This window comes from Leuresthes tenuis, unplaced genomic scaffold (genome assembly GCF_036924035.1).
Source record: "Leuresthes tenuis unplaced genomic scaffold, fLeuTen1.0.hap1 SCAF_19, whole genome shotgun sequence".
NCBI classification, from domain to species: domain Eukaryota; kingdom Metazoa; phylum Chordata; class Actinopteri; order Atheriniformes; family Atherinopsidae; genus Leuresthes; species Leuresthes tenuis.
In genome coordinates, this window is record NW_027325373.1 from 30,019,689 (window position 1) to 30,045,268 (window position 25,580).

Consider the following 25,580-nt stretch of genomic DNA (forward strand, 5'->3'; position numbering starts at 1 on the left):
CTCTACAACGTTATCAGCTACGAACTGTTCTATCAGTTTATGAGAAAATGACTGTGTGACGTGTTAATTTCGCGAGTCTCGCGCTCAAACGCTGGTGAACAACGAGAACAATATAAATGACAATAGGTCTCTTTAGTTTATATCCATACTGTGGTCGCAATATATTTAACTTAAACTGAAGCTGTTTGTAGAAAAAAACGCTTGCGGCAAAAGGAGTGCGACACCGCCCCACTGTACGTCGACGCACGCGGGCAGGGTGGGGTTTAAAGCAGCACCACTGCTCAGAACGGATAGGGAGGGGAGCGGACAAAAAGTCGTTTTTGGCCTTTCCCCTTGTCGAAAACTAGACTTCTAAAGGGGAATAACTTAAACACAATAACTTTTCTGAATTCATCGTTCGAAGACTCGTCTACGGGATTGGATTCGCGGGTGCAGGTCAGATAGAATGTTTCTAACTTTGACAAGTTTCAAGGTCTGTAGTAAGAAGTCGCTGGCGTCGCATGAATGTGGGAGAAAACGCGGTAGTAGGCCAACTAATTTACAGACAACAGACTGTCGTGTAGGCTATGTTAAGATGCAGACTGAAGCACACAAAAGCAAATCAACTCCTAAGTAACGCACGCCACATAGACAGTGAAGCCCCCCCCGCCTCACACCCCACATACATGGGCGCGCGCACACGCGCGCACGCACACACACACTGAGCTGAAGGTATTTCGGTCTGTATTTGAAATACTCTGTTCAAGTTTGCCGAAGGAGGTCTGGTATGCTGAGATATATCTGTATCTGTGTGGATTTGTATGCGTGTTCGTTCTGGAATATGATGAAAGTGTTGCTCTGTGAGTTCCGTATTTTAAAGAGGGTCTTGTCATGAGACCGCCTCTAACTTTGACTGTTCCTTTTATGACCTACAGCAGAAGTTCAGCTTCTAACCCTTATTGTGTAGGCTGCTCGGAACTTACTGTTGGGCGTGTTATACCACGCACAGCACGAAAGAAATGTAGCCTCAGGGCAGAAATTCCAGCACTGAGCGTGTGTACAACAGGGTAAAGGAATTTGTATCGATGTTTACGTCCGATTAATTAGATGCTTGATAGGCTACAAGTCAGTTTTGAATGATGCAGATGTGATAGCAGCACTTGGTATAAACTGCAGTGTTATGACTGACTTCCTTCAAGTTATGGATCTTGATTATAACTTTGTCCATTAAATAATTCACACTACAGAAGTTGGAAGTCAAACCCTATGTAAATTGCTACCATTTTAATTAACATAAAATACTTAAATTCGGTTTATATCAGTGATCATATTTCTATCTAGTCTTTTTTCAGCTCTTTTTTGCTGTTTGAGATGAGCAGATACTGGGGCAGGGATAATAAGTGTCTGACCCTGTTGGCATTGAGGCAGGAGTAGTTGTCAGTAGCAGTGGGTAACATTTCAAACTCAGTCTTTGATGACTGAGGGGTTATGTAATGATAAATAGGAATGGGTGTTGAAAATCGCTTTTACAATGCTACTACTTCCTGACATTTCAAATGAGTGTTTATGTAACACACTTTTATTACGTTGTTTATTCTAATGCCTAGGAATAATAAAAAAGCTCTTGGTGTCAGTTGTTATTATGTTAAACTTTAAGACAGTGTTTCTGGGCACATGGTCAGACTCTCTGATGTGAAGCTAACCACACCAGATGTTAGCTAGCTGGAGTAAAATGAGTAAATGGTTGCTCCATGTCAGAGACTAACCTTATGAGATGTTTACATTAGAACACATTCTGATTTATGTTCTTAAATTATGTTACAGATGAAGTGTTTCACCTTAAAGTCACAATTTTCCCCAGATCAGAGTTGGACTTGTTATCCCTGAACTCCATGTCTTAGTATCACCAGTTTTGACGGTAGGTGTCTGAGAATGCACTTTGTAGGGCTCAGTGGCGTTTACAACTACTGACAGAGTTTTTAAAAGTGATTGCAAAAGTGATTTGCTTGCTGCTTTTGTTTAGCCACCGGGTTGTTGTCTTTAAGTTTGAATCTCAAAGATCCAAAGTAAAAGAGCTTTAGCCGTCATAGCTAAGATGAAAATAATTTGTTAATATGATATCAGTTTTGTGCCAATGAATCTTGAACCACATGTCAACCTTGCTGACTGTGATAGTGCACTGATTCATAGATTTTACTGACTGATCTGCATTGAGAGCATGTTTTACAGCTTAGAAGGGATGCACAGGATGTCATCTGACAAGTGACTCAATGAATGCAGACTGGCTGGCTGGAAAACACAAAAATCATGTCTAAAATGGGGAAGAGTTGTGCGATCGGCTACCAACACATTCTTCTAGGCAGTGTTCTTGTTTTACAGACTTCTTAAAAAGTGAAGAGAAGAGAGCCACATGTATTTTTAGATTCAGATGATTCAGGTTGATACCATTGTTTCCTTTCTGTATGATTTTTGACTCACAATAATCCATCCATCCACTTTCCATACCTGCTCAATCCAATTTAGTGGTGCTGGAGCCTATCCCAGCTGCCACTGGGCAATAGACGGGCAACACCCTGGATGGGTCACCAGTCCATCACAAAGACAGATGAGACAAACAACCATGCACGCCCACACGCTTTCCTCAGCAAAACGTGCATGTTTTTGAACTGTGCCAGGAAGCCAGAGAACCAGGAGAACCCAAACAGTGCAAACTCCCACAGACTGTTCTGGCTTTTGTTTTGGCTTTGAATTCAATGAAAGTTTGGTTATGTGTCTGGCTGGATTTTCTTTTTAGATATCTTTCTGAAGTGTTTGGGATAGAATCAGATTTTTGCAGTCCAGAAGCTGGAAGAGGCACGCGGGAGGTCAATTTAGCCAAAAGTGTTATATATATTTAAAAATTCATGTTTCAAAGTTATGAATTAACTTTATGTGAATTTTTTTCCTTCACACCTGCAATGACACGTGTTTTATTTGAATTGAATTGAATTTACATTGTACTATGTACTTCTTTTTTCCCCCAACATGGTCTTTGGCAGTGTACCCACATCTCTATTGCTTTTCATTGGAGAGCACTGTAACCCCAGTTAAGGAAACCTGCTTTTCATTCCAGTGTGCTGCAGAGAGAGGACTGTAGTACTTAAACTCAGCCATATTTGGCTGAGACAACGTATGCTCCTACTACTCCAGCACAAGAAATCATTTGTTTTAGACTTGAGCCAATTCAAAGCCTGTGTCAGATGCCGTGGGAGTCCAGTCAGGCCACAGAAAAGTCTCCAGAGGAAAATCCAGTGCTTATTTAATTGAAAGATCATAAAATGCAGTAAAGATTTGAGGTATTTGATAAATGCTATAAGAAAAAAGTGCTTCACATGTTTACTCAGTAGTTTACAGTGGCAGGGAGGTGAAACTTGCTGATGTTCAGAGACCAAATGGGAATTAATTTCTGACTCCCCTGAATATTGATCAGCCCTGATTGATGCTGGAATATATATATATATATTTGTTATAACTTTGTATGGACATGTTCAGTTGGTGGATGTATTTTGACGATATCAAATAGAACTGGGTTTCAGGTTAGTCCTACTGTGTGTGTGTCTCCAAAAATGACCCATGATCATGGTCAGGCCAAACAAAGCAGCTGCTCCTCTTATTTCCTATGAGAGGAAAGTGTTCTACGATGCCACCTCTCAACAATGTCTTACTTTCAGGCTCTGCTGCTAATGAGGAAACAATAGTTACCTGCTTCATTCAAGTACACCTTGGCTCCTGTAACGCAGCAGCTTTTTTTTAATTTGGGATGCTTTTAGTTTTTAAACGTGTGTTTTCTACTTTGCTGCTATAGCAGTACTTACTCATATTGAATGTATTTGTGAAATAGGTGAGGAGAGATTGTTGTCAAGAAATAACCAGAGCTATACGACCCGTAATCCTAGCTTTAAAGCCTGTCAAACATATTCAACAAGCTAATATAATCCTTTCCCATTTTCAGTTGTGTCCATTCTCTATGCTCTGCAGGCTACAAAGCAATCTGCAAATACCCCCTTAAAATTTCTCTGATATATTTATTACATATTTTATAAATGCATTCCTCTTCTTCTTCATCGTAGTATTATCATTATTGATGATATCATTAAACACTCCACCACTCCCTCAGCAGCAGAAATGAGCTGAAAGCTGCTTTGTGCATTAGTCAGTTGTAAGTCATTTTTAGTAAGCCTGCTAGCCTTAAAGCAAATACTTGAGGCTTTCTTTAAAAAGGTTTTTACTGATGTTCTGAATCACAGTCTGAAAAAGAAAATGATCAAATACTTGCAGTCAGCTTTGTTTTAGTTGACTTCACTGAGGTTAAGAACCGTTTCAAACATGTTATCTTCCCTCTGCCACAGAATGTCTGTTTTCATATTCCTGTGTTCATTTTGGATTGGCTGGCAGGTTTGCTGCCAATGACATAAGTCTGAATAAAGTCTTAGCTCTCTCCCCATGCCTGTGTTCTGATGCAGGTATTCTAGAGAGAATAGATCCTCTGCAGGCTGTGAAGTAGCAGAGAAGCTTTCCACCTTAAAGCTCTCCACAAAGATACGGCTCAAATGTTCCTATTGTGCACCAGCAGTTTCATTAATCCTTTATGTTTCTCCATTAGAGAAAATATTATTGTAAACCTGGAATGGTGAAAATAGGTTAAAAAAGAAAGAATGATTGCGTTATTCCAAACAAGATGGAACTTCTAAAATTCACACTTCTCAAATCCCACCAAACACACAAAGATGCTGCTGCTGCGGTTCAAATGAATTTCTATCTTCAACAAACTCAAATAAGCTTGGGTGCTCTCATACTTGCTTCCAAGTTTTTCTTTTCCCAGACAGTTAAGTGTGACAGATAATCATGGTCACACAATATTGGTGCAGTGACTTGAGCAACACTTACATTTACTGTGTTCTGCCACAGCCAAAGTCAGAAACAGCACAAGGCCTTAAATGATTTCTCACAGTTCACTGGACATGCTTCAGTTGACTGGATGGGGCCTGGAGCCTATCCCAGCTGTCATTGTGCGAGATGCAGGGTCGTCAGTCCATCACAGGGCCACACAGAGACGCACAACCATCCATGCTCACAATTTAGAGTCCATCCGTTAACCTGACGTGCGTGTTTATGGGCACTTTGAAGATGCTGGAGTGTATGTAGATATATATTCAGAGTGGGGGTGTTATGGCTATATTGCTCATAAGCTGTGTGCACTGTAGAAAGGATGCAGGTATGGAACTTCCTTTTACTTTTACTTTTCACTGAAAAGGGAAGTCCCACATGCACAACACAGAGGACAGGTTAAAAAATCGAAAAAGTGCGTCTATTTAGCAGCAACAAGTTTTATATGACCGAGCAATGATTTATGTTTGCTCACATTTTATTCCCCGTAGAAACGGTGGAGAACTACTCGTATACATTTGTATTGATCTAGGTGTTGTGTGCAGTAACTGTGAGTCAGTATTGCTCTGCCCACATTATTATGCAGCAGCACAGCCAGCAGAGTCGCACAGGAAGTGTGAGAGCAGCGTGGAACAGATATGGTGGCGTTTAGAACCTCAAGGTGTTTTACTCTCACTGCAGCACTTGCGCACTGTTAGTGACACTTAAATACAGACGTGATAACCTTTTTTAAAAAAAAGAAAGTATTCAGTTGAAATTGGTACAATCCTCTGCAATGTGACGTAGAATAACAATGAAATTGTACTATACTGTGTATCCAACTGCAAGTATTTGATCCAACTGTACAAATTGCATTCGATTGGACAAAAACAGATTATCACGCAACAATTCAATCACCTTCTAACCCCAATGCAGTCGTTATCTAAGCCTTGTCCTTTGTCATCCTTTATGTTTCCCAGCTGCTATACCTCTAATAGCCATGGTTAAAGACCTTCTGTTTAGCTGATATCTGGCCTGGTGCCACCAGTTTTATTGATGCCATGGTGTAATGTACAGATTATTTTGGCTTCTGTGTGTACTTTTTGCAGTGAAATGTTTCTGTGATTTTTCTGAAACATGTCATAGTTCAACTGGTCTAATCACAAGCGTCGTCTCAAGTGAACTCTGGGGACATATAATCTAGATTTAAGGGTGTTTCCTCTTGTGAATAGTAATAAAGAAGCACATTTACACTATAAAGTAAATTGATTTGTGATTACTGGCGCACAAGTTCATATTCACTGAAACTAAATTGAGTAGGTCTGTTATTTCTAATAAGCTAAATTGCATATGAACAGTAGTCCAAGGATTATTTGGGGCAGGTTTTTTTTTTTTTTTTTTTTCATCGACACAATAAATTTGTTTTGCTAAAATAAAAAAAAAACGGTTTTCCTTTTGTTATTAAAAAATATTAAAAGTTGTTGATTAGATTCTGTCTGCAGTATTCCATAAAAAGAATATCAGCCCTGAGGAACAGTTCTAAGTTAAGTGTGTTAGCACAAGAAGATAAGTTAGTGAAATGTGCGCCCGGCTGTAGGCGGACAGTTCCACTAACGCTTGGCCAGTCCTGAAGGACATGAGATAGAGACACTGATGTACAGTATCTGACTCCCAGAGATAGACCGGATGCTGGGTTTGGTGATGACAGCTGGCTGCTGTCACTTTTTGCAGAAGTCTGGACTCGACAGACAGGAAGACACGTCTGCTTGTGCAGATCTTTAAGCACTAACACTGATGATAGCACAGCTCCATTTAAATGGACATTTCCAGTTTATAGTCAGTTTACCACAACATCTTGTTTGTACATCTCTCAAGCTTACTGCTGATCAGATGGGCTGGACACAAAGCAACCATTTTGTCCCTGTCTACATGATTTAAACCACTTTAACTGTGGTTTAACCAAAAGTATTTCATTTAAAAGCGTGAAGAACCTCTAATGGTTGTTCATGCCGAAAGACGTAAAAAATGTTGTTCCAGCAGAGCTAATTTTGACCTCCCTTCCTCATTCCTCAGTAACTACAGTAATGACTGTTGTGACTGCACTTCCTTTGGGTGGACTGAAAGTCTGCAAACCTTTGAAATGAGATTATCTCTCATTCTTTGACCTGATATTAATTAAACTGGATAAGTGGAAGGTTAAACTAGCCTTGTGTGTGTGGTGTTTCAGTCTTGTGTATCTTAAAGTTCCAAAATGTCTTTAATAATCGATTGTTGACAACCACTGCGGGAAAGATTTTGAACAGGGAAACTTTGGAACTCCTGTACAGACCTGAATGAGCTTCAGATGAATCAACTTTTATCTTTTCTTGAGCCAAACAAACTGACTTTACGCTCAATGCAGACAGGATTCAGTGCTCCCTGCTGAATCATAGCTGGGAGCATACAGATGTCTGAAATGCCCTTTTATGGCATTGAAGGGCTTAAAAAACAGGAAATGGTATCAGGACATCTGATCTCACAAGAGCCTTGTCATTTCAAAGTAGTAAGATCCAAGTTTGACAGATGAGGCCACCAACACCTGACCAAACTCTCTTCTCAATCTAAAATAATGAAATAGCTGAATTAATAAACTTCTTGAATAACATATCTACCAGAGAAATTAGAAGCACTGCTGCACTTTAACAGCAGTACATGAACAAGTGTATGATTTACAGCAACTTCATATGGCCTTTGGTTTTTTTTTCAGTATTTTATTGTGCTTTTCAGTGCCTTTATTGATAGTACAGTGGAGAGAGACAGGAAACAGGGCAGAGAGAGGGAATGACATGCAGCACCGACCACCCATGGCCTTTAGTTTTAAGTGGGACTATTTTCTGTGAAATAAAAGGAGAATTGAACAAAGTCCTCCTATTTTTGTAAGTTAGTGTCCTTTTCTCTTAATTGTATTTGTTTGTGGAATAGTTATTTAGGGAGATCTCAAGCGTTAATGTGAATGCAGAGTCAGAAGAAATAATTGAATTGGAAAGTATTAGAAAGCTCTATGCAATGTTTCAACGCCTTCACCTTTCCCACATTCACTTTGTCATTTCCAGACGTTTTCAGATCTGTTTCTCTGATGCTTTCAGCTGAGATGAGGTTTTTCCTATTGTTATCTTTGAACACCTTGAACTTGATTGGGGTCCACATGATTTGGAAAGTCAGACGTGGGTCAGATATGGTTTTTACTGATTTCAAATGAAGATTTCCAACGACCTGTTAATTGTTGAGTTTGACTGCCAGGTCGTAAAACTCCTGTATATCATGAGGAGCCATGATAACATGATAACTGTTTTCTGCAATCATAAAGATGCGATAGCTCGGGTCATGTAAGGGAAAACATTTTTGTAACCCAGTCTTTGTCTTTCTTTTCATTCAACCAGGACTGGTTCAACCCAGACTTCATCATCAGAGTGGACAGGGAGGACATTTTTTTTATATCAGGTATTTACTTAACCCCTCTCTAGTTTAAATATGCTTAAGAATATATTAAATTAAAATCAACCAGCAGTTGATGTGAGGTTAATCCAGTACTCCCACCTTTCAGAATCTTAGCATTTTGTTGGCAGTTTACAGAGTAGGATTAATGACGAGACACATATTGTAAATACATTTAAAGCACTCTTAGAAAATATAGAAAAGCACAAGAAGTTTTGTTAGCTAACGGTAAGCTTGAGTCACAGAAATCTGACTCCTGATTGTGGCTCATGAGGCACAGCACGTTAAACGTTGTTTCAGTTAATGAATTTAGGAGCAAGTCCTCCTTCATTTCCTGTTAGGTTTGTTTTATCTGTGATTACACTATCTAGCATTCATACTCATGCCTTGATGCTGAAATGTGAAACTTCCATACTCCACATCTCAGTTCTGGTCATCTGCCATCAAAGTGGGAGCAAGAAAAAGGAGGAAGTGATATTGTTACAGCGTCAGTAGGAATTGAAGTTAAGGGTGTCAGGGTGGCTGTTTTGATACATTTAGTGTTAGTTCCTCTGATTACTGATGCAAACACATGCTGTCCCTCTACAGTTAACATGTTATTGTTGCTCAAGCAGAAGAGCAATCCTCTGCCAATTGGAAGGTCGGTGGTTCGATCCTAGCTTCCTCACACCACATGTCAAAGCATCAATGGGCAAAACACTGAACCCCATGTTGCCTACTGGTAGTGTGTGAATGTGTGTGATGGATGAAAAAAGCACTGTGTAGCCTTTGAAAGTGTATAGACTGAGACGTGCTGTATAAGTGTGATATATGTGTGTATATAAGTACTATATGTGTGAATGTGCCTTGTAGTGTAAGAGTGCTTTAAATGGTCAACTAGACTAGAGAAGTGCTATGTAAGTACAGTCCTTTTAACGCAGAGAGAACTCTTTTCCCCTCAGGTCAAGTCAGGCTGCTAGATGTGCCAGAATTTCTGTTTCGCGCAGCTTCAATGCTTTCATCATCCTAATTTCCAGCGGTTCTTAGTGAAAAAACAGCTGACCAACCAACCCACTAACAAGTGAACACCGTGAAGCATTTAAAAGCTAAAGTCGCAGTGATTTTGATCAAGAAAGGGGAAGACTAAGATCTGTTTTTAATACCTTTACCTTTATATTTGTCTGACTCACTCTCAACCCCCGCAGAAGTCAATTTAAAAAAAAAAAGAAAAAAAAAGATATATAGACATGCAATCCTACAAAAAAACTAACAACACATAGGCTCTGCTGATTGAAAGCTGATTAGTTGAACGTTAACTTCAGCCGGCAGGAGCTGGGAGGGACCGACAACTTCTAATTTCATAACCAAGACAATAATCTGAATACCGTTTATGCCAAACAGATTTGCTTTGCCAAGGGAAGCTTTAAGAATGTAAAGCTCCCCTTGATGCCCATAAACTGTTTATTCATTGAATTTTTTTTACAATACTTAACATGTAATAGTGCCCAACAGTACCGGGGAACAGGGAAAGCGGAAGAGCAAAGAAGAAGAAACAGAACAAAAATGGAAAGAAAAACAAGACAGACAACCAGCTGCTACACCTGTAAAAACAAAACAGCCTCTGTTGGGAATCCAGCCTTAGCGCCACCAGTAGCACCTGAAAGCAGACAAGCAGAGAAAAAACAAACAAACAAAAACAAGCACAAGTAGCGGCAATCGCATACAACACAGCTGTGGATATAGATGACCTGAAACCACAGGATAACACATCAACTGCTTAGCGACCATGCTACTGGGCTAATGAATGTGTGTGTGTGCATGAACATGCAACACCCATGGCACAGGACCTACATGATAACCCTGCTTAGTTATGAGTGTATAAGTGTACAGAGACACAATCCACAGCCCCCCCCCCCCCCTAGCAATTACAAGCAGGCAGAGAGGGCCACAAGACCCAGGCCACCAGCAGCCCCCACGGAGCACAGAACCCAGGAAGCCCACCGCAGGGACAACCACGCATCCACCCAGAAGACTGCAGAGGAAGCCCCCGGACAGAGCCCCCATAAGCATAGGGCAGAGGCCCCCCGGGAACCAAGGGCAACAGCTCACCGACCCCGCCAGGCCCCAGCCACCCAGACATAGGCTGTGCACTGGACTCGGGCCCCAGGAACCCGAGCGCCCCCAAACCCCCCCGGCAGAGGCCCCACCCAATACCCGAGAGGGCCATGCGCCCCAGACAGCCACACAGTGGGCCAGCGCATGCCCCAGTGCCCCTGGCCAAGTGCCTCAGGAGTCAAGATATGCCCACAGGTGGGTGAAGTCGCGAGCAGAGGGGAGAGGAGAGTGTGTGTGTGTGTCTGATAAATATTAATGTCTAAGGTGTAATTAAAACAGGGGCGGGGAACTGCAGAGTGCAGCAAAGGGGACCACCTACGTGGCCCCATCCACTACACCCCACAGAAGACACACGCCCCCAAAACCCTACATGTGTGAGTGTGTGCTGTGTACAGGAGCCAGAAGGGAGATGGGTAGACTGGGGGAGAGAAGCTCCCTCCCCTGGAGAGGGCAGCCAGAGACTGGCTGCAATAGGCACCCACGGGGGTGACCTGCCACAGGGCAGGAGGGCCTGATGTCCACCAGGCTCGAGTCCCGCAGCGACCGTATTCAGGGAGCTATTGTGCACCCAGAAGGCACCCACCCCACCCCACCTCAGAGGACCTCTACAAATAAAGAAAAGAGAAAAAATAAAAACAAACAAACCACGCACCAGTCGCAGCAGCCCGGGCCTGAGACCCACCTTCACCCAGGCCCACCCATGCTGCCCCCAACAGGGGAAAAGCACTGCCCCCACCCCGCCGCACGCCTCAACACCTTAAAAAAAAAAAAAAACAACCTGCGGACACATCGGAGGTCCCAGAGCAACCAGCCCTGGACCAGGACCTGCACCAACCCACCCATACTGTGGCATGCCCAGGGCAACCCAGACCCCCCCGGGCACAGGCAGGGCTCCCCCCAGGGGCGCAAGGCAGGGCCCAGGCCCAGCACCACCACCCATTCCAGAACGGCCCGGCCACCCGGCCCAGAGCCAGCGGCCACCACCCCAGGGCTCCTAAGTGACCCCGCCCCATGCCGCAAGACAGCGACCACCAGAAGCCCAAAGGTACACAGCCCCCCCAGCAATGATCAACCCGGTCCCCGCGACCCGAGAGACCACCAGAAGCCCGAAGGCACACAGCCCACCCAGCACACACGGTGGGCGGTCTCAGCCTAGTGCAATTAGCCAACACATGAACGGCTGTGTCCAATTGTGCGCGCAACATAAAATAAGGGGTGACGTCAGCCATTCTCGTGTGAAGACATTCTTGGGTAAAGACTAGCGTGTCTACCTGCGCGTGTCCACCGAGCAAGGCCTCTGAACAAGGCAAACCTGTCCTACTTGCCTCATCCATGTCGCTCTGGCCTCACCACCTGCTTTAAAATGTGCTTCAATCCCATTCCTGTTGTCTCCGGCTCGCACAGAAGGTTTCACACAACCAAACGCCACCGCAACCTTAACAACCTCCGCTTTCTCAAGCCCGCTTCACTCTGTGACACGCCCTTGTCTGTGGGGTTGTGGAATTGCCAATCGGAGGTAAACAAAGCAGATTTCATTATGGCTTATGCTAATCACCTGTCTCTTGACATCCTGGCTCTCACTGAAACGTGGATTAAGCCTGAAAACACAGCTACCCCGGCTGCACTTTCAACCAACCACTCATTCTCCCACACCTCTCGTACATCTGGGAGAGGTGGTGGAACAGGCATGCTCATTTCCAACAAATGGAAATACAATTAACTGCTACCTGATTCTAAATAAAATACCTCTGAATACCATGCCGTCTTGGTAACTGCACCAGTCAAAATCTATATGATTGTCGTATATCGCCCACCAGGACAATTCGGTGACTTTCTAAATTAACTAGACACCTTTCTCTTTTCTATCTGGTATGACTGTCCCATAATGGTCCTTGGTGACATGAACATCCACCTTGACAGTTCTAACTCTTCAGATTTTCTGACACTAATGCACTCGTTTGAGCTACACATGCTCAGCAGTCATCCGACCCATAAAGCTGGCAAAGTACTAGATCTAATTTTCTCAAGAAACTGTGCCACAGAGGCCCTGTCTGTCACACCTCTGCATTTTTCTGACCACTATTTCATTCAGTTCAGAGTGAGTCTTCCGAGACTTCTGCCTCTACCCCTATGGTTTCCTTCCGCCGCAGTCTCCGCAACCTGTCGCCCACCCGCTTCTCCTCCGTTGTTGCCTCCGCTCTTCCAACCTCCAGCACATTCTCCTCCCTTCAGGTTAATGATGAGCTTATCTCTGGATAGTCTGTGTCCTCTATCCACCAAATCCTCCCAGTCTCACCCCTGGCTTAATGATACTCTCCGAGCGTTGCACACCAATCTCAGAGCTGCTGAAAGGAAATGGCACAAGTCAAAAGATCCGGCAGATCTAGCTAAACTCCAGACGCTACTGTCATCATTCGCATCCAGTGTTACTGATGCAAAAAAGTCTTTCTACATTAACAATATTCATAGGACTACTGACACCCAGAAACTTTTTTACACCTTCAAAACTCTACTTAACCCTCCGCCACCTGCTACCAATCTAACAGCAGACACCTTTGCCTGATTTTTTTTACTGACAAAGTGGCAGCTATAAGCAAACAGTTTACCAAACCTTGTACCACAAAATCTGCATGCAGAAGTCCTACTACATCATTTTCCTCATTTACCCCTCTCGCTCAGAGCAGTGTGTCTAAACTTCTCACATGTAGCCGTCCTACAACATGCCCGCTGGACCCCGTTTCTACTAATCTTCTCCAATCCATTGCTCCTACTGTAACTGCAGCAGTCACGCATGTGATTAATGCTTCACTGACATCGGGCACATTTCTTACCATATTCAAACAAGCTCAGGTTACACCGCTGCTCAAGAAACCTTCCCTCCCTCCAACTCATGTGGAGAATTATCGGCCGGTCTCTCTCCTCCCGTTTCTGTCTAAAACCATTGAAAGGGCGGTCTTTAAGCAGGTCACTGATTACCTCTCACATAACGACCTCCTTCACCCAAACCAATCTGGGTTTAAAAGTGGACACTCCACCGAAACGGCTCTGTTGGCTGTGACAGAAGCCTTAAAAGAAGCCAGAGCAACAGCTAAGTCCTCTGTACTTATCCTGCTCGACTTATCGGCTGCATTTGACACTGTCAACCACAGTATCCTTTTGTCCATACTCTCTAGCATGGGCATCACAGGGAGAGCACACTCCTGGTTTGAATCATACCTCACTGGTCGGTCATTCAAAGTATCCTGACTTGGTCACACTTCTGCAGCGCACCACCTTGCCACAGGGGTCCCCCAAGGTTCAATACTGGGACCTCTTCTCTTTGCCATATACACCAACTCACTGGGACAGATCATCCGATCACATGGCTTCTCATACCAATGTTAGGCTGATGATACCCAGCTCTGTCTGTCATTCCCACCTGATGACCACACAGTCTCAGCACGAATCTCTGACATATCAACATGGATGAAAGCCCATCACCTCCAACTTAACCTCCCAAAAACTGAACTGGTTATCTTTCCAGCCAAACCAACCATACATCACATCATCTGCATCCAAACGGAATCCCTATCTCTTACTCCATCAAAGGTTGCTAGAAACTTGGGAGTCATGATTGATGACCAACTAACCTTCAAAGATCACGTTACCTCGGTTGCTCGTTCATGCCGCTTTGCATTACTAAACATAAAAAAGATCAGACCATACCTAACCCAACATGCCACCCAGCTCCTGGTGCAGGCCATGGTCATCTCCCGCCTTGACTACTGCAATGCTCTCCTAACTGGTCTCCCAGCCTGTGCTGTGAAACCTCTGCAGATGGTCCAGAACACGGCGGCGCGTCTGGTCTTCGATCAGCCTAAAAGAGCACACGTCACCCCTCTGTTCATTGAACTCCACTGGCTGCCCTTAGCCGCCCGCATCAAATTCAAGTCACTGATGTTAGCTACAAAGTGCTTAATGGAACGGCTCCCATCTATTTGAATGCTCTTGCAAAGGCTTGCGTCACAACTCGGTCCCTCCGTTGGTCCCAGGATTGTCGTCTAGCAGCTCCTACACCACGCCTAAGACAATCCAAACTCTTTTCATGTGTCGTTCCACGATGGTGGAATGACCTACCGAGCGCTACCAGAACAGGGGCGTCCCTGTCTATCTTCAAGAAACTCTTGAAAACCCAGCTCTTCAGAGAGCATCTCCTATCCTAACACTTCCCTACCCCCTCTATCTCTGCACTTTACCTTTCTGCACTTCCTTCTATGCCTGCACCCTATCTCTACTCTGTCACCTCTGAAAGAGTCGGACTAGTGGGTTCCTTCTATGTAGTTTATTGTTAGCTTTTTATATAGCTTGTTATCTTCATTTGTAAGTCGCTTTGGATAAAAGCGTCTGCTAAATGCATTAACATAAACAACCAACCGCCCAGAGCGACGGGACAGCAACCCACCCCCACTGTGAAGTGATGGAGCTAATCAGTGGGGACCAGAGAGAATGAAATTCAGCCAATTGATGTTTTGAGGAGGCAGACATTGTTTCCATGCTAATATAATCTAAAAGAAAATTTCTAAATTGGTTAAAACACAGATTGTTCTTCGCTTTCCAGTTCATGAGAATAGTTTTCTTTGCGATACATAACACTGTGAGAACCATGTGTGCTGAGTTAATTTCCATGTTGATGTTGTCTAAGTCACCCAGTATGCACAGTGTGGGGCATGCAGGGATGCTACACTTTAGCCATGTTGATAGGTCCTCACAGATTTCAAGCCAGAACTTCTGGACAGGCGCACAGAACCACAAAGCGTGTGCATAATCATCAGGTGTGTTATCTGTGCAATGTGAGCAGATGATTGAGTGTGTCAGACCTATCCTGGACATCCTTTGTCCTGTATAATGTGTTCTGTGAAGTCATTCTGAAGGTGTTCAAAATTATCTGTGGCCAGAAGTTATGACAAGAACTGATGGATAGATCTGCCTCCCATTTTGAGGATGGTAGAGACATTGTACAGACTTAAGTTGTTGATATTCTAGGAATTTATTGCTGCCTATCTCATGTTGTGATATGAGCTCATCAAATGAAATAAAATTTCCATTTTGAATTATATGTTCCAGATGTTTGATTCCTTTGTTTTTCCATAGAGTAAAGTTTAGCTTTTTTTTTTGTTTGGTGGGATGTCAGGATTGTTCCAGATGGGTGTAAGCTTACACAGGACAAGTGAAGACTTTGATATTTTAAGAAATTCCCACCAGGCTGTCAGAGAGGTGCTGATGTTAATGCTTTTGAAACATCTGATTCCAGATGTCCAGATTATCACACAATGCTTGTTCTATATTTATCCATGGTTCATCTAGTGGGCTAGGTTTAAACCATTTTGATATATACTGTAACCTACTGGCTAAGGAATAGTGCTGAAAATTAGGTAAATCTAATCCACCACAGTCCTTGGTCTTCTGTAGGGTTTTTAAACTAATACGTGGTGGTTTGTTTTTCCACAGAAATTTGGAGATGCATGAATCTAGTGACTTAAACCAAGTAGCAGATGGTTTTATGGGGATCATTGAGAACAAATAATTAACTTTTGGTAGTATCATCATTTTAATGGTTGTAACTCTCCCCATAAGTGATATAGCTAAGGACTTCCAACGAGAGAGATCGTCCTCTACGGTCTTTAATAATTGCACATAATTTAGCTTTGTTAGCTCTGAGAGCCTGGAGGAAATGTTTATGCCTAAATATCTGATATTTCCTGACTGTAAAGTGATTGCAGGTATATTCTGGACTCTGCAGTTAATGGGCAGAACTGTGGTCTTAGACCAATTGATAGAGTAGTCAGAAAGTGCTGAGAATTTATTTATGAGTGTGATCGTGTGAGTGAGAGACGTTTGAGAGTTCTGAAGGAAAAGTAATACATCATCAGCATAAAGACTTATTTTATGCTCAATATTTTGGGGTTGGATGCCTTTAATATTTCTTTCTTGTCTGATAGCAGCTGCTAAAGGTTCGATGAAAATAGCAAAAAGTGAGGGAGAAAGTGGGCAACCCTGTCTTGTACCTCTCTGCAGACTGAAGCTTGGAGAGGTTTGATCATTTGTCCTGACACATGCATTTGGGGAGCTATATAATATCCTTATCCAGGTGATGAAGTGTGACCCAAACCCAAATTTGTTTAATGCTGTGAATAAAAATTTCCAGTTCACTCGATCAAATGCTTTTTCTGCATCTAGAGAGACTATTGTGGTTTCCAGGTTGTTGATGTTAGAATAGTCTATGAGATTAATTAGCCTGCGTGTGTTAGTGGATGAGTGTCTACCCTTTATGAAACCTGTCTGGTCAGGATGTATTATAAGTGGAGTTATTTTTTCTATTCTTTTGGCGAGGGCTTTACAAATTATTTTGAGGTCTGCATTTATTAGAGATATTGGGCGGTAGCTGGATGGAAGTATGGGGTCTTTTCCTGGTTTCTGTAGCAAGATAATGTTAGCAGAGTTCATGTGTGGGGATAATCTGCCATTCTGCTTAACTTGTAATACCATTTTGTGAAATGCAGGAGCCCAAACAGTCCAAAATTCTTTGTAGAACTCTGCTGGAAAACTATCTGGTCCTGGGGCTTTGTTACTAGGCATATGTTGAAGGGCTTCATTGAGTTCTCCTATTGAAAGAGGTGAATCCAGAGCCATTGCCTGTTCGGTTTGTAATTTTGGAAGGTTGATATTACTAAGAAACTGATCTATGTTACTGTCTGATGGATCATTTTGTGATGAATACAAGGTTTTATAGAAGTCCCTGAAAGCATTGTTGATTACATTGGGGTCATGGGTGACATTTCCTTTTGAGTCTTTAACAGAAGTGATTGTTGTTTTCTTTATTTCTCTTTAGTTAGTTAGCTAGGAACCTTCCAGATTTATTGCCGTGCTCAAAGTTCTCCAAGCGAAGTCTTTGTATCAGAAACTGTGTTTGTTTATCAATAATTTAGTATAGTTCAAGTTTAGCTTTTCTTAGTTCATTCAGTGTGTGTTCCTCTTTAGAGGTACTGTAGGCAACTTCTAATGATTTAATCCTGAGTTCTAAATCTGATATCCTTGAACTTTCCCTCTTTTTCTTATTGGATGAAAAAGAGATTATTTTGCCTCTCATAACTGCTTTTCCGGCTTCCCAGAGAGTAAAAGCTGACATTCCTTGCAGGTCATTATTTTCTAAATATACAGACCATTCCCTTTTGAAATAATGAATAAAATCAGGGTCTTTTAGTAATGATGTATTAAATCTCCAATTCCTCGCTGGTGGTATAACTCACTGATCACTGATAGTGATGGGGTGGATTTTGGTGTCTGAAATATCCCTCATCAAGGAACTGCTAACTAAGAAATAATCTATTCTTGAATATGAGTGGTGTACCGGTGAGAAGAAGGTGTATTCTCTAAGAGTGGGGTGGTGGGAGCGCCAAGCATCACAAAGACCAAAATCCTTCATATACTGTTTAACAATATTCGTGGACTGCCAGCTCCGCTGACTTCCTGAAGTACTGAGTCTGTCTACTCCTGAGTCAGAAACCATGTTAAGGTCCCCTCCTATGATGAGTCAACATTTTTGATGCTGCTTACACATTAAAAACAATCTGTACAATGCAGCTAACTTTTTTTCACCTCGATGCAGGTGTGACTTCGTCGGCGGTGCAGAGCAGCGATCATGGTTGCCCTGTCATTAAAGATTGGTGTGGGGAATGTGGTGAAAACCATGCAGTTTGAGCCCTCCACCATGGTCTATGATGCCTGCCGGATCATCAGGGAGAGAGTTCCTGAGGCACAGCTTGGCCAGCGTGAGTCCTCTCTCTCTCTCTCACTCACTCACTCACTCACTCACTCACTCACTCACTCACTCACTCACTCACTCACTCACTCACTCACTCACTCACTCACTCACTCACTCACTCACTCACACACACACACACACACACACACACGTTCTTTTTTGGAGTGACTTTTCTGACAATTATGACTTTCTGAGATACCAAGTCTATTTGATATTGGACTTGGAACGTCAGCCCTACACAGTGGGACTGACAGAGAACTGCCTATCCTATCCTACAGTCAGGTAAAATCCTTGCAAGATATTACAGTCTGTAAACAAGTTTATGAAAAAAAAAAGAAAAAGAGAGCTGCACTCACTTTTGTTGCGCTGCACCCTCAGTGATAATTGCCATATATAGTGTTCCATCCACTGAAGATTGGAGCCAGACCCTCTAAAACTACCTGAAACTAAACTACATTGCCAAAAGTATCGGCTCACTTGCCTTTTCACGCATATGTACTTAAGTGACATCCCCTTTTTAATCCATAGGTATTAATAGGTAATATTAATTAATAGGTATTAATCCATATGACGTCGGCCCACACTTTGCAGCTATAACAGCTTCAACTCTTCTGGGCAAGCTTTCCACAAGGTTTAGGAGTGTTTGTGGGAGTTTTTGACCATTGTTCCAGAAGCTCATTTGTGAGATCAGACACTGATGTTGGACAGAAGGCCTGGCTCTCAGTCTCTGCTCTAATTCAGCCCAAAGGTGTTCTATCGGGTTGAGGTCAGGACTCTGTGCAGGCCAGTCAAGTTCTTCCATACCAAACCTGCTCATCCATGTCTTTATGGACCTTGCTTTGTACACTGGTGCGCAGTCATGTGGAACAGGAAGGGGGCATCCCCAAACTGTTTCCGCAAAGTTGGGAGCATGAAATGGTCCAAAATCTCTGGGTATCTGAAGCATTCAGAGTTCCTTTCACTGGAACTAAGGAGCCAAGCCCACCTCCTGAAGAACAACCCCACACCATAATCCCCCCTCCACCAAACTTTATACTTGGCACAATGTAGTCAGACAAGTACCGTTCCCCTGGCAACCGCCAAACCCAGACACCTCCATCAGATTGCCAGATGGAGAAGCCTGATTGGTCACTCCAGAGAACGCGTCTCCACTGCTCCAGAGTCCAGTGGTGGCAACTTTACACCACTGCATCCAACGCTTTGCATTGCACTTGGTGATGTATGGCTTGGATGCAGTTACCATGGAAACCCATTCCATGAAGCTCTCTATACACTGTTCTTGAGCTACTCGAACAACTGCATCGAGGACTAGCCTCTGTATATGGGACGTCTGCTTAACCCACTAAGCCACCGACCACCCCAGACTGTGGAATATTTTTCACGACTGGACTTGTTGCACAGGTGGCATCCTGTCACAGCACCACGCTGGGATTCACTGAGCTCCTGAGAGCGACCCATTCTTTGTTTGTAGAAGCTGTCTGCATGCCGAGGTGCTTGGATTTATACACCTGTGGCCATGGAAGCGACTGGAACACCTGAATTTAATTATTTGGATGGGTGGGTGAATACTTTTGGCAATATAGTGTACTATGGAGTCATTTGACATCGAACTGAATGCTGTTCAACACTTTCCTGTTGCATTAACAAGCCAAATTTTAACCAGTGTGAGGGCTTAAGCAGCTCTGTGCTGTGTTTTGACCTTTAAGAGTTATAAAAAGGAGATTGCAGGCAAGTTTCAGGCTTTTTGATGTTGTAACAGCTCTTTTTCCTGAAGGGATTCACAAATAGAAGAACATGTATGATAAAAAAACTTAACCCCTCTAAAGGGGACCAAAGTGTTAACTACAATGATAACATTACTGTATAAAAGTGTAGCTGGTTATTTTTAATTTACTGTTTTATTTCTCTGCTGCTTTGCTACTCTGTTTATCCCCTTTGCTTTGAAGAAAAGTTGGCAGTTTACCCTGTCACCTTGGTAGGATTCACACCTCACTTCTTAGTCATATAACAGGCTTTTGAGATTGACAGGAATTAAGTAGGAAAAAGGTTGTCGTGGCAGTGGATCTCTTGCATTCACACACACACACACACCCTCACAAACAACCATTTTTTATGTTTCCACAAACTTTTGGTGAAATGCAAATACCGATAAGTAAATATGTGCTGGGTTAATGACCATCTTTTCAACACCTCTTGATGGTACAATGTGGGGTGCTTTGAGTAATCTAAATGGGGTATTTCCAGCCTCATTTAGGCAGCCCTACAAAATGGTAAATTCATTATGTAGTCCACTAAATAGTAAGTAGATGGTGATTTCACAGACAGCCACAGTTTTGGGGTTCTTTTTAAAAAAGTCATTCCTTTTTTTTGTAGAAGACCTAGAGTTGGTACAGAGTTGTCTGCGCTTAAGGGGGAGGAGTCAAAGCTGATAGGCCACTGATATGTGTCTGAGGTGGCAAGGGAGCTGGTAACAAATGAAACGATCCCACATCCACATGCAGAACTCAAACCAAAGGTCCTGTTGTCAGTCAGCTAATTCTGCGACGCCAGCTTGAGGTCTGGAAAGACACAGCAATGCAGTGTGAGTTATGAGAAGGAACAGTAGCGGGTTAACAAGATCATCTTTTTATTTCACCCAAAAGAGGCAACAGAGGTGTGAAAGAGGCTTAACATAGCTTTCTTTTGCTGACACAATCATCCTGTGTGTGAGTGGTGCAGAAAAACTAGTTCAGGCCTTTGTTACTTCTTGGTTGGCCTGTTGTAATTTCTTAATATCAGGATGTGTGAATAGCCTCTAGCTGATACAAAATGCTGCAGAGAGAGTTCTGATGGGAACTAAGCAAACCTCACTGGTTCCTTCTGAAATCCATCCTTTTTCTATACCCACTTAATCCAATTTGTGTTGCAGGGGGGCTTGAGCCTATCCGAGCTGTATATTTTGAATCCTTCACCTTGCATATAAAGCTTGTTATCTCCAAGCTCCATCTCATCTTAAAGATATCATAGTTTGATGTTTTCCTAACAGAACACTTGGCTCACACACTGCAGACTTACTTGTGGCTCTCAGAGTTTTTAAAAACAGAAAGAGAGGCAGAGCCTTCAGTTATCAGGCCTCTTTCTTGTCCATCATGTGTTCTGAAGGTAAAAGTTAATAGTGCTGATTCAGGTGACACTAAATCATCCCTTTAGTTATGCTACTATAGGCCAAGGATACTTGGGGACATTCCATGATGCACTGAGCATCTCCCCTCTACGCTATACGCTCCTCTCTCTTTCTGTACGTTTAATTTCATGTTCCTTTTCAGGAAGGAATATTTTCTTTTCCTATACCTCTCAACAGCTATAAAGTCTCTCAGTCTAAACAAGCATTTTACATTATTTGCTGATTTTGTCTATCTCTTTTTGTCCTCTTACCTTCAGTCAGCTGAGGTATATGGCCGTCCTGTCTGAGTTTTCTCCTGTTTTGTTCTTCCCACTTTTACTGAGTACTTGCTTAAATCTCTTAACGTGATATTTTGTTGTGACTAGTTCCTTCAGAAGGAAACATGAATAAAAGTGAACCCAACTGAAAGGTCCCTCTTAAAGAGTTAAAAAGTTGTCATGTCATATTTGAAGTGCATGTCTCTTTTGAAACCGTTATTTGCTGATTAGGTTAATACAAACTAGAAGTTATAGCCAGCACAAGTACCTTAGACAGTTACAGCTTCTTCGTTGCTGAATATCTACATCTGCAGGATGTGCAATTACAGTGGCTCACTTTGTATTTCTATTTTCTTCTGTAGCCAATGACTATGGTCTGTTTCTGTCTGATGAGGACCCAAAGAAAGGCATCTGGCTGGAGGCTGGAAAGGCTCTGGATTACTACATGTTGAGAAATGGGGTGAGTCACTCTGAGACATGCTGAAACATCACCATGTATTGCAAATATACTGCCTGCTCATACCGGTTTCCCATGTAGGTAGGTAGGTGGGTAGGTGGGTAGATACACAGACAGGTAAATAGATTAATAGATAAAAAAAAAACATTACAAAAAAGACAGAAACCTTTTGCAAACTGGATGTGCCAAAAGTAACATTTGTTGTGTGGTTTTGTGTAGTATTTGTTGTTCTAGCTGCTCTCGAGAGCCTATATCTACTGCTGCAGACAAATGCAACATTAAAAACAATAAAGCAGAGTGGTTGAGAAGCTGTTCTCTGCTGCTTGATGAGCAAAGATCACTGGTTTGGTACACCATGCAGGTTATTGTATGTGTTTTAATTATTCAGTCGTCTCTGAACCAATCATGTCACTGGTGTCGTGGATCCAAAAGAGCTCTGTCAATCACAGTGAGGTATGACAACAATGACTTAGCAATTGTGAGATGCTTCTCAAGATAACTTCGTTATTGTATGGAGGATTCAGCCAACATGACGGGAACACATAACTCAACTTGTGCAGCTTGTGACATCCTCGATCAAAATTCCACCAAAACGTCTTCTTTCTCTTATAGGACACTTTGGAATACAAGAAAAAGCAGAGGCCCCTGAAGATCCGCATGCTTGATGGCACAGTAAAGACTGTGATGGTGGATGACTCTAAGATCGTCAGTGACATGCTCATGACCATATGTGCTAGAATCGGTCAGTTCTGTTATACTTTGCTCACACTTTAACATGAACAGTTTCCTGAAATGTAGCAAAGTACTGTAACACACTGACATCTGCTTGTTTAACCATTAGCACATCATTCCAGGAAAAGATAATGTGTGTTGATACCGCTGCTGCTTAATGGCTTTTTTTCTTTTTTCTCAATTACTGTCAATCTAATTAAGTCTTACACTGTTTGCCGTACTTATTATCTAACGTGCTACAATGTGAAATGTAAAGTAAAGGCAGATATGTTTCTTTGCCAGGCATAACAAACTATGACGAATACTCGTTGGTGCGAGACATTGGGGAGGAGAAAAAGGAGGAAACCACAGGCACACTGAAAAGAGACAAGACACTTCTAAGAGATGACAAAAAGATGGAGAAGCTGAAGCAGAAGCTCCACACAGATGATGAGTGTAAGTGCCAGACAAGAAAGAGCCTTCACATTAACAATTTCCAATACAGCTACTTTAAGGACTATACTATCACAGAGATAAAATGACAAAACAATGACTGTAAGGGATTTCTGCTGGATAATAAAGTTTGTTGGATTATGTGACGAGGTGAGCTATATTGTGCTGATAGTTCAAAGTAGTTGCTGTCTGTGACAGACACTTAGTACATGTTTGGAATGGGCAAAATGGAAATGAGAAATCAAACAGCCCCTGTGTTAGGAGTCCCTGATCATACCATATGAAAAAAGTGCAACATTCATGCTACCTTTTCCCAAATTGTCACTTTGCTCTGTAAGCCTGAAATACTGGATTTCACTGTGACATAAAGGCTGCACACATGCCACATTAGCATGATAATAAAGATAGAGACTGTATTGATTGCTGCTTGACACTACTTTTACACTGTGACAAGAAAAGAGATAAGATGGTAATCAGTCCACAGTTAGACTAACTGTCTGGAAAGGGAGGCTGTTACTTTTGCTCAACGCGGCAGTGTAATGATACGTGTATTTGTCCTGAGCAATTGCATTTGATTTGATTTGATGTGAAATTTCCTTCATTCAGTATGCCCTTTGAACTAAATTTCTAAGGTCCTTTTTTGTAAAATATCTAGAGCAAGCTCCTCCTCTGTGTCCTTTATGTTGGGCACAGCACTGTTTGATAGCTATAGCATTTTCTAGAGAGTCTTTGGCAAACTCAAGGCCCTCCGTGTGACCTGCTGTGGAAACGACCTGTTTATTGCTGCGTTCCCACAGCCTATTGAAGGCAAGACTTTTTGTGTGTTCTGTGCACTGATCTTCCTCTTTTGGACGGTGGGGGTGACTGGAGCATCCGAACAAAATGTAGGCATTCATAAAAAGAACACGTAAGGGATGCATGTGAGTTTTGCAGACTTGAAGAAGGCTTATACTTATAATACATCCTGACCAGACAGGTTTTATAAAGGGTAGACACTCATCCACTAACACTTGCAGGCTAATTAATCTCATAGACTATTCTAACATCAACAACCTGGAAACCACAATAGTCTCTCTAGATGCAGAAAAAGCATTTGATCGAGTTAACTGGAAATTTTTATTCGCAGCATTTAACAAATTTGGGTTTGGGTCACACTTCATCATATTATATAGCTCCCCAAATGCATGTGTCAGGACAAATGATCAAACCTCTCCAAGCTTCAGTCTGCAGAGAGGTACAAGAAAGGGTTGCCCACTTTCTCCCTCACTTTTTGCTATTTTCATCGAACCTTTAGCAGCTGCTATCAGACAAGATAGAAATATTAAAGGCATCCAACCCCAAAATATTGAGCATAAAATAAGTCTTTATGCTGATGATGTATTACTTTTCCTTCAGAACTCACAGACGTCTCTCACTCACACGATCACACTCATAAATAAATTCTCAGCACTTTCTGACTACTCTATCAACTGGTCTAAGACCACAGTTCTGCCCATTAACTGTAGGGTCCAGAATATACCTGCGATCACTTTACAGTCAGGAAATATTAGATATTTAGGCATAAACATTTCCTCCAGGCTACTGTCTATGTGCAATTAGACAGTAGAGGACGATCTCTCTCGTTGGAAGTCCTTACCTATATCACTTATGGGGAGAGTTACAACCATTAAAATGATGATACTACCAAAAGTTAATTATTTGTTCTCAATGATCCCCATAAAACCATCTGCTACTTGGTTTAAGTCACTAGATTCATGCATCTCCAAATTTCTGTGGAAAAACAAACCACCACGTATTAGTTTAAAAACCCTACAGAAGACCAAGGACTGTGGTGGATTAGATTTACCTAATTTTCAGCACTATTCCTTAGCCAATAGGTTACAGTATATATCAAAATGGTTTAAACCTAGCCCAATAGATGAACCATGGATAAATGTAGAACAAGCATTGTGTGATAATCTGGAAATCTCTGACCTGCCACTTATTAGTCAAAACGTAAAAAATCACAAATGTTTCAAAAGCATTAACATCAGCACCTCTCTGACAGCCTGGTGGGAATTTCTTAAAATATCAAAGTCTTCACTTCTCCATGTAAGCTTTACCCATCTGGAACAATCCTGACATACTGCAAAACAAAAAAATACTAAACTTTACTCTGTGGAAGATCAAAGGAATCAAACATCTGGAACATATAATCCAAAATGGAAATTTTATTTCATTTGATGAGCTCATATCACAACATGAGATAGGCAGCAATAAATTCCTAGAATATTGAGCTTAAGTCTA

At 42.3% G+C, this 25,580-nt stretch overlaps 1 protein-coding gene across 1 annotated transcript in view; it reads left to right on the forward strand.

The window, feature by feature from the left end:
- Positions 1 to 279: 279 nt before the first annotated feature.
- Positions 280 to 25,580, forward strand: part of tln1 (talin 1) — a 96,990-nt gene continuing 71,689 nt past the window's right edge. Inside the window, exons 1-6 of the mRNA XM_072372305.1 lie at positions 280 to 435; positions 8,304 to 8,364; positions 18,098 to 18,260; positions 22,036 to 22,133; positions 22,743 to 22,872; positions 23,145 to 23,297. Of these exons, the coding sequence (XP_072228406.1) occupies positions 18,131 to 18,260; positions 22,036 to 22,133; positions 22,743 to 22,872; positions 23,145 to 23,297 (511 nt within the window). The 5' untranslated portion in view covers positions 280 to 435; positions 8,304 to 8,364; positions 18,098 to 18,130. The remainder of the gene's footprint in view (positions 436 to 8,303; positions 8,365 to 18,097; positions 18,261 to 22,035; positions 22,134 to 22,742; positions 22,873 to 23,144; positions 23,298 to 25,580) is intronic.